The following is a 12644-nucleotide window of genomic DNA, read 5'->3' as shown; positions in this document are numbered from 1 at the left end:
TTCAGGGCAATGACGGCAAGGAGGGGACCCTTCTGGTAGGGGGCATTTGCTTTGGTAATGCCCATATTCCCCGCATTTGTAGCACAAAATGGGCCGATTCAAAGGGCGAGCCGAAGGGCGAGATGGTCCTTGCTTCTGGTGCATTGAGTTGGAGATGGAGGCATAGAAGCTTTGAGGTGATGAGGGAGCATGGGTATGATAAAAGCTCTGAGAGGGAAAAGTGCTTTGCATACCTGGCATAAGAGGGGCTGTCAGCAAAGGTGGCATATGGTGTGGATGGCCCCAGGGAGAAACCATGTTGGATGCACATGTTGGCCCTTGTTGAAGAGTAGGACCAAGACTTTGCTGTATTTGTCGCAATCCTTTGAGGCAGTAACAGTCCTTGTCCTCATGTCCAGATTTTTCACAGAAGTGGCAATAAACCCGAAGGGGGCATTCATGTGGAGGGTGCCCTAGAGAGCGGCATGAGCTACACCAAACCGTAGCCTTAGTCTCTTGCTGACACTTGAGCTCTTCTAGCTCACGCTTGATCTGTTCCAATGCCTCGTGATGTGGAGGCTTCTCCTGTCTAAGAGAGAAGGACCTCTCCTCTTGAAGAGCTCGCTATAACTTTAGGGCTTCCAGTTCCCTGAGTAAAGAAGTTAATTGATCAGCAGGACTTTTCGAAAACACAAGGGGGGTCTCTATGTGAGGGGAGTTGTTGAACAGGTTCCTAGCCCCCTCTATCCTAGTAGCAGTTGCGATGAACTCCTCCAAAGTGGCATCGGGTCGGAGACTCTTGTAGCAGGGCTACAGTGTCACTTCACAGGACAAGCAGTTGGACAGTTAGCTACAGTTGGTCTGGTTCACACTGGACGGACCCTTTGGGCTGGGAGTGACACGTGGCAGGGTACCTACGGTAGTCTAGTGGACATCGTGGCCAGGTCACCACCACCACTCAGTTTGGAGATAGACTTAGTTGGCTGGACATTTATGGGCCGTTGGTGGCTCTTATGGTTGTACATATGAGTAGTCGTTTTGGGCTAGTTCCATTATCTTGTACGTAGTCGTCTAGAGCTAGTCTTACACAGAGCACTGCTACACCATCCCTGCACATCTGAGCCTCGACACCCCATTTGTACCTGTGAGTCTTGGGCTGGAGCTGAGCGTGTTGTACATGGTTCTTTGAGCTAGTCGAGTCCACATGTTCTGGTCCACTGTTGTGTCTCTGTTGTTATCCATTGTTTCTGTGTTTCATTCTGTTTGAGAGAGTTTCCATTTGTTTGAGTGAGATTGTCACGCACATTGCACTGAGGGGCACCCACACTGTAGAGAGCACGACACATTATCCGTGCTACAGGTGCTCTCATTTTGGCGATCACGGTGGGACCTCAACTGAAGTCTCACTCTAGTGAGTAGCTGGTTTCTTCGCCTCGCCTGTGCAGTTTCACCCTTGACAGCTTAATCTAGCTGGTCTAGTCTCTCGCCTTGTTGGTCTGGTCCTCTCTCGCCCTAGTCCACCCAGTGCTCGTCCTGGTGTAGTCCTTCTCGTCCCTGGTCTAGTCCTTCCTCGTCCTGGTCCAGGCCAGGTGGTCTAGTCACTCGCCCTGGTCTAGTAGAGTCTAGACCAATGTTCAGCCAAGTGAAGGTTGTCTTGCCCAAGTGAAGGTCTTCTTGCCCAAAGCTTGGTGGGGTTGGCGGTTACTGTATGACACATACAAGGAGGTCTTTGGAGCGTCAAAGTGCACTACTGAGTCCTCTGAAGTACTACCACAGAAGGCGTCAACCCTTGGTGCCCAGTAGAAGCATATTAACCCCATCACCCATACCTACTCATACGGCTACCTCCATTCCTTCGATCGGTTCTACATCCTCTAGGTCACCTTCTCCGGTAAGGCTCTCCCCCATTTTGTTACAGCAAGCTAGGGAGCAACAGACTCAGGAGCAAGAGGCCATGGAGGAGCTCACAAGTGTTCTGGCAAAGGTGAACATCAAGTTCCCCACCTTTAAAGGTCTCTCCGCAGAGGATGCAGACGACCATGCTCGGAGGTTTGTCTCTCTTTGCAGAGGTCGTGGCCTCAACAGAGAAGACGCATACCTAGTGCTCTTCCCGTCCACCTTGGATGGTCTTGCAGATAAATGGTACAGTCAGTTTGCTGAAAACCACTTTACTACTTGGACCATGTTAAGACAGCAGTTCTGTGAAGCTTTCAGACCAGGGGATTATCAAGAGAAGATTCTAGATGAGTTAGCCAACCTGTTGCTCCAGCCCAAGGAGACATTTGCAGAGCTCATGACCAGAACAAAGTCCCTGGTTGCCAAGCTGCCTCAGCAACCAGGGGAATTCATGGTGAAGAAGTGGGTAGAGAAGGCTCTGACTAAGACTTCTCAGCAAAAGCTTAGAGAAAGTCTCCGTCCTGAAGCCAGTCTGGAGGACTTTGTTGCTTCTGCTACTAGAATAGAGGGAGCAAGAAGGCAGTTCACTGACTCTCCTCAGTTAGATACTGCCCCTGTACTCGTGGACAGTCCATCAGACCCCTTGACTTGTTTAAGAAGGGAACTGGAAGCCCTAAAGTTACAGCGAGCCCTTCACGAAGAGAGATCCTTCTCTCTCAGACAGGAGAAGCCTCCACATCAAGAGGCTTATGATCAACTTAAAAGAGAGTTAGAAGAGCTCAGGTCTCAGCAGGAGACTAAGGCTATGGTATGGTGTAGTTCATGCCGCTCTCCAGGACACCCTCCACAGGACTGTCCCCTTCGCTTTTATTGCCACTTCTGCGAAAAATCGGGTCATGAAGATAAGGATTGCTACTATATAAAGGGATTGCACAAAATACAACAAAGTCTTGGTCCTACTCTCCAACAGGGGTTAGCACTAGCATCCAACATGGTTTCCCACTACAGCCATCCCAACTACATGCCACCTTTGCTCAATACCCCTGCTGTCCAAGGTATGTCAAGTACTTTCCCGACTCAAATTTTTTATAATGCTAATGCCACCTCAACCCCTCAGAGCTTTTACACTTCAGCCTCCAACTCCATGCAGCAACCACCTCGTCCCCCGTTTCGTCCTTCCAATCGGCCCATACTCTGCTACAGATGCGGAGAATATGGGCATTATCAAAGCAAGTGTCCTTTACCTGAGGGGTCCCCTCCTTGTCTTCATTGCCCTGATTCAAAAGATCAGTACAGTAAGGATTGTCCCACGCAAAGGGCATCCACGTCTTCAAGCTCGACTCAGAACCAGCAAGAATTCACCTTCCCGAAGATAAACTTGATTACTGTGAACAGCGTGCCTCAACCATCACCTGCTACTTATGTGGTTAAGCCACTGCAAGAGGAGGAGCCTGGTGGTGTCCTTACTCGGGCACAAAGAGCAGCTCTTGGTCTCAGTCTGCCCACAGGTCCACCTCGCCAGTCCTCACTTCCTCAAGCTGGTCTATTTGACCCAAAGGACGAGTCCTTCAAAATTGCTCAGAGCAAACCAACTTCCCTGTTATCTGACATTGATGGAGCCTTCTTGGAAGCAGTGGCTGACTTGGAACAGATGAAGGCCCCAAAGGGAGCCCAGTTCAAAGGCGCCAAGCCCACAGCAAAAGCCATCTTAAAAAATACTTTTCAGCAGGTGTCACTATACGATATGCTATGGCTCGACGCCACACTTAGAAGTGACACCTTGTCAGTGATTCAGTCTCTATACCCGGGGGTTGGGCCTAGTGGCGGGGACCTCCCTGTATAGCCCTCAGAGTCTTATTTGATTTCCTATCCATCTGCTCCCCTCACCGATTATAAAAGTCCTCGTCTCACTATATCCGCCGTCATTGTTGATGGTGGATCTGGAATCAATTTGATGCCCGAATTCACTATGATGGCCTTAGGTCTAAAGCCTACCCAACCTGCTCCTTTCACTATTACATTGGCCGATCAGAGAACAGTCTACCCAGTGGGCATAGTCGACAAGGTGCCTCTGAAGGTACAAGATTTCACTTTCAACTTGGATTTTGTGGTAGTTAATCTTCCCCAGGTAGAGGGAGGTTATCCCTTGCTGATTGGTAGGCCATGGTTGCGACATACGAAAGCACTTCACGACTGGGGAAACGACGCCATGTGGATACATACTCCTGGCTCTCCTATGCAACAAATTCGTCTCGAAGGAGGTATGGATCCGATCATTCAACATAGCTCTTTGTCAGTAGCGTCCAACCCTGACTTGGAGCAGCCGGTCCCTCCTGATGGGTCCGATGAAGACTTACTGTAGTGGTTAGAAGCTACCTCTTCGATGCCATGCTATGTAGTCTCTCTTCAACCTTTACCAACAGATTCACCCTCTCCCCCTGATCCTACACCTGAAGCTAAACTTGAAGCTACAGCTGAAGCCAGTAATCCCAGTCAGCCAAGTGAGCCAGAACCAAGTGGACCGGTCTCTGGTGTCCATCCTTCAGAGGGTCCCTTGATGGAAACCGTTGGCCTGGGTGAGCCTATAACCCACCATAGAAGGGGGGAAAAGTCTCCCTTGCAAGAGTTGGCCAACACCCCAGCTCCTTCCTTAGCCTCTTCTCCATCTGACTCTCCACCCATGCCGGAGCACTTTGAGGTATCTGAGGATTTACCATTTGCAGAGCTTCCATCAGGATGGTTGCAGGAAGAGTATGCTGATTTCAACATTGATCAGACGCCAGCTCATAATGTCCAGAAGCTAACAGAGGCGGCTCGGTCTTCTCTCCCTGACGAGGCCTCGCCCATTGCACGGCCTGACCCAGAGAGAGAGGTCAACCTAGGCGGCGCTGACAACCATCAGCCCATCTTGTTAGCCACTTGGTTATGGGATCACCCCGCTCTACTCGACCTGGTAATCTCTTTCGTGTGCTCTTTCAAGGATGTGTTTGCCTACTCTTACCACGATTTGGAAGGAATCCCAGCAAAGCTAGGTGTCCACACAATTCCTCTAGTTGAGGGGGCTAAGCCGGTCAGAGGACGGGCTTACAAACTGAATCCCAAGTATGCAGAAGCCGTCAAAATCGAGTTGGAAAAAATGCAAGAAGCAGGTATTATTGTACCAGTAGAGCACTCAGAATGGTTGTCCCCTATGGTTATTGCCCCAAAGAAACAATCCAACAAAATTCGAGTTTGCGTCGACTACCGGGCTCTGAATAAGGTCACAATCCCGGATGGATTTCCGACACCTTTCACTGAGAGAGTCCTCGAAGATGTCGTTGGCCATGTACTGTATAGTGGGTTCAGCGGCTACAATCAATTAGGAATACATCCTGACGACCAAATCAAAATAGCTTTTGTGACTCCCTGGGGTATTTTCGTCTACACTAGAATGTCTTTTGGGCTTAAAAATGCACCGCCTTCTTTCAATCGCATAGTATATCTCATCTTTTGTCCTCTGCTTACTGATCACCTTCGCATATTCATGGACGACTTTTCCACCTTCTCGGGTGCTCAATGTTCGACCCCAGTAGAAAATCTAAAGGAACATCTTGCTCAGCTCTCTGCAGTCTTCCTCAGGTGCAGAGAGGCACGTTTGAAGCTCAATCCGAACAAGTGTCATTTTTTGGTCACAGAGGGCACACTGTTGGGCCATGTGGTGTTTGCTCAAGATTTAGCACCTGACCCAGAGAAGATAGTGGCCATCTTGAAGTTACCTCCTCCCATAAATCCCAAGGGTGTTCAGAGCTTTGTGGGCCACACAGGCTATCATCGCAGGTTTATACGTATGTATGCACAGGTGGCTCAACCATTGACCCGGCTCACCAGTGCTGCTGTGCCCTTCCAGTGGTCAACACCTGAGGCCGAACCATTTGCATACCTCAAAAAACACCTCACTGAAGCGCCTATTCTAGTTGCCCCGGATTGGGCCCTACCTTTTCATGTGCATACAGATGCCAGTCTGTTGGCTGTGGGTGCTGTGATGACTCAGCCTAGCAAAGAGTTCAACTTGGATCGCCCTGTACATTATGCAAGTCGCCTGCTCACCAAAGCAGAGCGCAACTATAGCACCACAGAGAGGGAAGGTTTGGCTATAGTGTATGCTCTACAAAAATTCGTCACTATTTGCTAGGGGTCCACTTCACAATTATTACTGATCACCATGCCTTGCGCTATCTACTTAATAAGCCACAGGTCGCAGGTCGAGTATGGCGATGGCTCCTCCTATTCCAACAGTTTGATTTTGAAGTGGTACTCCGTCCTGGTAAGCATCATGTAATGGCTGACCACCTCTCTCGCATTCACACAGGTGAAGAAGCTACCGGGATTGCGGATGACTTTCCAGATAGCAGTCTTTTTAAAATCGATACAACACCAGAATGGTACGGCGAGGTCCTACATTTTCTCTCTATTGGGCTGTACCCAGAGAAGGCATCTCCACTGCAGAAGAGGAGATTGCTATTGAAGTCCAGGCCTTTCACTCTGATTGGGGGCCAGCTCTACAAATCAGGACCAGATGGTGTTCTAAAGCGTTGTGTCTCGCCTCATGAGGTGGAGCATATTCTGGAGGATGCCCACAATGGTCCCACTGGTGGCCATTACCCTGGTCACATCACCGCCCAAAAGATTCTACAGAGTGGTCTATGGTCGCCCTACGTTTTGAAGGATGCAATAGCATATTCTAAGGTTTGTGATGTGTGCCAGCGCTGTGGGCCGAAGCCAAGTAAGCAATCCAACCGTCCTCTGCAGGTCTCGATGGCGTGGCTACCTTTTGAGAGATGGGGCTTGGACTTTGTGGGTCCAATATATCCCCCGGCTCAACCAGGTAGTCGCAAATATCTGCTAGTGGCTACAGACTATGCAACAAAGTGGACAGGTAGTGGCGACAGTAGATTGCACTGGCAATACAGTAGCCAAATTTTTATATGAAAATATTTTATGCAGATTTGGATGTCCCTTAGAGATCACCAGTGATAGGGGCAGTCATTTTGTCAATGACCTGATCTCAACTTTGCTGGCCAATTACAAGATTTTTCATCGCAAGTCGTGCTCTTATTACCCTAGAGCCAATGGGCAGGCCGAGAGTACCAACAAGGTTCTGATCGCACTCCTGAGGAAAGCATGTCATCTCCATCCAGCATCGTGGGCTCAGGCTGTGCACGGCACTCTTTGGGCATACCGCACATCTTTCAAAGCAACAACGAATCAAACGCCTTTTCAACTCGCTTTCGGTTTGGAAGCCATAGCTCCATTTGAGTTCAACTCCGGATCCCCTAGGGTGGGGAGTCTACGTGCAAGTTGGGGCATGGAAGCTGCTTCTGTATTCCGTCTTACCTTATTGGATGAAAGCCGCCTTTTAGCTTCACATGCTCTGCAAGCGGAGCAACTTCGTCGCAAAGCGTGGCATGATCGCCACCTCAGAAAGCCGCAAATAACGCAAGGCGCACTGGTGCTACTCTATCAGGCAAAATATTTGAAAAAAGCCAAGAAGTTGATCCCAGCCTGGCAAGGGCCTTTCAAGGTACAGGAGATTTTACCACAGGGGGTTGTGCAATTAGTCACTTTGGAAGGCGTTCCTTTGCCACTGGTAAATGGATCAAGAATAAAGTGCTATCACTCACTTGCCTGACTCTATAGAATCTGGTTGTGTTATAACTGCCACATACAACTGTATGACTGTCCCATCTGAATTTTCGGCGCTCTCCATCAATCAATTAACCCTCTTCTCAGCTTTACCTTATCACTAGTTCTCATCTCCGTTGTAATATGTGTTATCGTAAAAATTCTCGTGTTTTATGCATGCATCAAACTCCTTCTCACCTAACATCGACATAATTCGAATTGGATTCCAGCTACTCTCGAATTTTTTCTTTTTAATTATTGGAATTCACAAATTGATTAGATAATCAACTTCCTGTTTCTCTCTGTCTCCGTGTCTATCTGATCCTGGGTATCTCTATCTCTGGTTCTTCAGCTTACAGCACTCTCGCCACTATCTCTATCTCTGGTTCTTACAGCTTACAGCACTCTAGCCACTGACCCTCTCCCTCTCTTTGTGGATTTCTTCAAATTGGCGAGTACAACTCTAATCAGCTAGAATATGGAATTCTTGATATTCTGGCACATCTCTCTCACACTGCTCACATGCTCACCAGCACTGTATCAGGTGGCAGGTGGAAGGTGGCAGGTGGAAGCCCTGATAGGCCATTGGCTATAAATTCTGCAGATCTACACTCTCTATCTCTCTCTCTCATGGTCTGCGGTGTGCCATTGGCCAGATACGCACGTCCTCACATCAGCTCGAGATTGAGATTGGCAGATTCAGAAGGACACCGGCAGATAACAGAATATGCCGCTTATGCCATCTAGAGCCAGAGACAGAAGTACATTACATATGTCATTGCACAGTGTACTATGAGATACGAGGTCGTTTTCACTGTCTATTCAGAGAAGGTTTTGGGCCTCTATCTAGGGTCATGAGTTATGAGGATCAAAGATGTCTTGGGCTTTATCTACTTGAGTTACACAAGCATAGAGGAACCTTACTGAGGAGAGGTGAAGAGAGACATCCCCAGAGACAGATCACAGATTTCTTTACACTACATACTGTACACCCAGAAGAACAGACAGAGGAGCAACCAGCGACGGTGGAGAGGTCTACCCGCACTACTAGCATTCTCATAGACCGAGCATTGGAGCTAGGGAGATCTAGACGACCCCGAGGGAGGAGAGGAGCTACACAATTTCGAAGGAGGCTACGGCAAAGGATTCAAGCCATACTCTTTCGTCGTCCAGAGTGCAGATGAAGATGGATCTCTACTCCCCTCCCATATTGTCTTCACATTGTACTGCTTAGTTTAGGATCCCAGAGTATTTATATTTTGTTATCCTAGTTTAATTTATTTTGTTAATCTGACTTTGTATCAGATACACCGCATTGTAACTTTCTGGTCTCATAGGTCACTTTGGCCTTTTGAAGACGTTAATATAACATTTCATTTCTACCTTGGACTCCAAGCCGCTGCTGCAACTAGTTGCTCCTTACTATATTGCTTTGTGCTTTCGCTTACTGCTTCCTGCTTGCTTAACTGCTAGCTATGCTTTTCACTCAACCCTACCCAATATTGCTTTTTACCCTGAGTTTCCTGTATGTGGCGCTTTCCTGCCTACCCTATCCCAACCCCATCGCCACTACCTACACTTCCACACCCCCTCGCCCCTACCCTCCCTTACTCCCCTCGCCCCTACCCACCCTCAACCCCCTCGCCCCTACCCTCCCTTACTTCGCTCACATCTATCCTCTACCCACTCCCTCGCCCCTACCCACCCTCTCCCCCTCGCCCCTATCCACTACCCACTCCCTCGCCCCTACCCACCCTCAACCCCCTCGCCCTTATCCACTCTCTCCCCTCGCCCCTATCCTCTACCTACTCCCTCGACCCTACCCTCCCTTACTCCCCTCGCCCCTATCCTCTACACACCCCCTCGCCCTTAACCTACCCTAACCTTTCGTCCCAACTAAACCCCTCGCCCAATTCTCCTGCATCCATCGATTGCTTTCAAAATCCATCGCTTTTTTTGCATCCATCGCGTGCTTTCAAACATCCATAGCCTTTTTTTTTAACGCATCATCCGCCGCATCCATCGCTTTTGAAAGGACAAGCTACTCGTTTCTTGCTTATTCAAGCTTTTTCAGAGTTCGCCCTGCACACTGCAGATTGACACAATCAGGGAGTTTTCTTTACGATGGCTGGTACAAGCAAGCAAGCAAGGAAGAAAAGAGCTCTCTCTCCAGAGAGGCCAACTGAGACATCCCAAAGTTCTGCAGAGGAAGAGGACGTGGATACATCCAGCCATGTTCTCACCGATGTGTCCACTGATCACAGTGATGAAAATTACAAGGAGTCCGAATCAAGCTCTGCTTCCGACTCAGAGTCTTCGAGCAACGAGGAAGAGGAAGAGGAAGAGGATGAAGAAGAAGAAGCTGTAAAGAACCAAAAGAAGAGGAAAGCCATCATGCAGGTATTGAGTCATCAAATTCCTCGGCCTCCTTCTTCCAAGACCCAAACCAAGTTCACACTGAACTTCCATCTACAGCAGCTTCATCCGTCTCTTCGAGAAGTCTTATCAAAAGACCAGCTACACAAGCTAGGTCTGTCAGCATTAGCAGGCACCGAGCTGCCTTCTGATATTCCCATGGATATGGTGCACTCACTCCTAAAGTTTTTTCCCAATGTCAGAGGACACCCACTGACTGCTACACGAATTGGTAATGCTTTGGGGATGACAACTTTTCCTGTAGTAAAACCGGCTACGCGAACCTATTCACAACTTTCGAAAGATGCGACAATCGAGGCATGCAAAGAGCTAATTAGTATGAGTCATGCTGACTATGCAAGGAATAAAAAGCTCTGGGCCATTTTCAAGTATTACTTTTTGGTCAGAGATCATAAGGTCAGCCAGGGCAAGGGCAAGGGCAAGGGCAAGGGCAAGGCCAGATGTGACGTGCCTACTATATTCTCGCACTGCGAAGGCCTATACTGCCTCATCCACACCATCCCGTGTGGCTTTCATCAAATTTTATTTACCTCTTTACAGTCGCGGGGTAAAGATTCAGAGCTCAGGTACAATCTGTGCAATCTAGCTTTCAATGCTTCGCAGCTCCGATGTTGGCCTGGGTCATTAATATACCTGTTAGTCCTATGGATGTGGATGCGGCGATTCAGCGTAAAAGCTCTAAGGGAAAAGGGAAAGATATTGAATAAACAATGGATATATCTGAAAAGCCAAATAAAAAGAGAGCAAAGGTAGTGAAGGACACAGTAGAATCTTTAGTATCCCTGCCAGCTTCGGAAAGCCAACAGCTTCGAGTGAAGCAACCAGTTCGACGTTCCTCGCATACGGTCGCTACTGATTCGCTGGTAAGTTCAGGTGGTGCAGATCACACTATGCATGTCACAGCTGTGGCTTCTACAGTGTGTGTTCCTCTCTCTACTGCTGCTATTTTTACCCCTACCACCACAGTGACTAGCTCCCACATCCCAGTGGCAGTTGCTTCTTCTCCTATGCCTAGTCCTGCAGCAACCACTCCTACCATCTCTACTTCGACAGAGAGGCATGCGCCTAGTCCACCGCGAGCAGTACACTTGTCACACCAGTCCCACCAGCTGTACCACTCGCCATCTCTCTTCACCGTGACACTATTACAGAACCTTCCATAGGGTCGGACTCTACATCATTTTTTCGGCTATCTAAGGATATATTGCAGGAGTCTAGGCAAGCCATTGCCACCATTGAGCTGGGAGCAGAGCGTTTAGCAGCCACACACCAGCGTCACTCAGCTACTTACGTAGCTATGGAGGGAACTCTGAAGGTTGCTGAAAGCGCCATCGCTGATAGGGATGCCACTATTTTCGCACTCCAACAGGCCCTGAAGTTAAAGTCTCAAGTGATTAGTGACCTTCAGAATCAACTACAAGGATTTAGAGAATTGTTGTTACATGAAAATCGGGCAACGAAGCCTACGATGATGGGTATGGGATATGGGTGGACTGGAGCAGGTACACCAGTGCAGCATGCAGCAATGGGTTCTTCTCAGCAGTTTATGGGACTCTACTCACAAACTCCAGTTCCAGCTCAGTACTACAATCAACAACAACAACAGTATGCTCGTCCTCAGGGGTTTCAGTCTTCACCATTGCCTCAAATGCAAAATATGACTTGTTGTGATGGAGTTGCTGGAGCACATCGCCATGGCTGTGTTACTCGACGTCCTCAGTACACTACAGGACAGGTGCTACCATCTGCCCAACAGCAGGTAGCTGGTCATTTCTCAGGAAACACACTTACTGACAGGAGAGCTCACATACAGCAAGGCCCCACAATCGATTTGATGGCTCCACCTCCAGAGGCTGATACTTCGGATGCAGCAATGGCCACCACTCTATCTCTTGGATGACAGATTCGGGAGCTCACCATTGTACATGCTAGTAGTTTTCTTTCACAGTTTCAGTCTTCCTTTCACCGAGACGGTGAGCGGTCTTGTGGCGGGCAACCTGTAGCAAGGCTACAGTGTCACTTCACAGGACAGGCAGTTGGACAGTTAGCTACAGTTGGTCTGGTTCACACTGGACGGACCCTTTGGGCTGGGAGTGACACGTGGCAGGGCACCTACGGTGGTCTAGTGGACATCGTAGCCAGGTCACCACCACCACTCAGTTTGGAGATAGACTTAGCTGGCTGGACATTTATGGGCCGTTGGTGGCTCTTATGGTTGTACATATGAGTAGTCGTTTTGGGAAAGTGCCAGTATCTTGTGCGTAGTCGTCTAGAGCTGGTCTTACACAGAGCACTGCTACACCATCCCTGCACATGTGAGCCTCGACACCCCATTTGTACCTGTGAGTCTTGGGCTGGAGCTGAGTATGCTACCACGCCAGAGTCTGTACATGGTTCTTTGAGCTAGTCGAGTCCACATGTTCTGGTCCACTGTTGTGTCTCTGTTGTTATCCATTGTTTCTGTGTTTCATTCTGTTTGAGAGAGTTTCCATTTGTTTGAGTGAGATTGTCACGCACATTGCACTGAGGGGCACCCACACTGTAGAGAGCACGACACATTATCCGCGCTACAACTCTCTCGGAGTTTTTGCTGAGAAGTTTTGGAAAGCGCCTTCTCCACCCACTTCTTAACCATGAATTCACCGGGTTGCTGAGGAAGCTTGGCAACCAGA

At 48.8% G+C, this 12644-nt stretch overlaps 2 protein-coding genes across 2 annotated transcripts in view; both read left to right on the top strand.

Moving 5' to 3' along the window:
- Positions 1-12644, top strand: part of LOC147453064 (putative LRR receptor-like serine/threonine-protein kinase At1g56140) — a 120908-nt gene that overhangs the window by 61493 nt on the left and 46771 nt on the right. The window lies entirely within an intron of this gene.
- On the top strand, positions 1934-10679 carry LOC147453065 (uncharacterized). The gene is made up of 2 exons (XM_086518746.1): positions 1934-2553; positions 10559-10679. Exons 1-2 carry the CDS (start codon positions 1934-1936, stop codon positions 10677-10679), a joined length of 741 nt encoding a protein of 246 aa, XP_086374872.1.

This window comes from Adiantum capillus-veneris, chromosome 8 (assembly GCF_014529385.1).
Source record: "Adiantum capillus-veneris isolate H3 chromosome 8, ASM1452938v2, whole genome shotgun sequence".
NCBI classification, from domain to species: Eukaryota; Viridiplantae; Streptophyta; class Polypodiopsida; order Polypodiales; family Pteridaceae; genus Adiantum; species Adiantum capillus-veneris.
The sequence above is the reverse complement of the archived record's forward strand: the minus strand, read 5'-3'. Positions and strand labels throughout refer to the sequence as shown.

Excerpts from the sequence above, each read along its gene's own strand:
- LOC147453065 (XM_086518746.1), top strand. The coding sequence starts at position 1,934 with ATGGAGGAGCTCACAAGTGTTCTGGCAAAGGTGAACATCAAGTTCCCC. Across the intron at positions 2,554-10,558 it reads AGGGAACTGGAAGCCCTAAA|CTTTCAATGCTTCGCAGCTC; the intron begins GTTACAGCGAGC and ends TGTGCAATCTAG.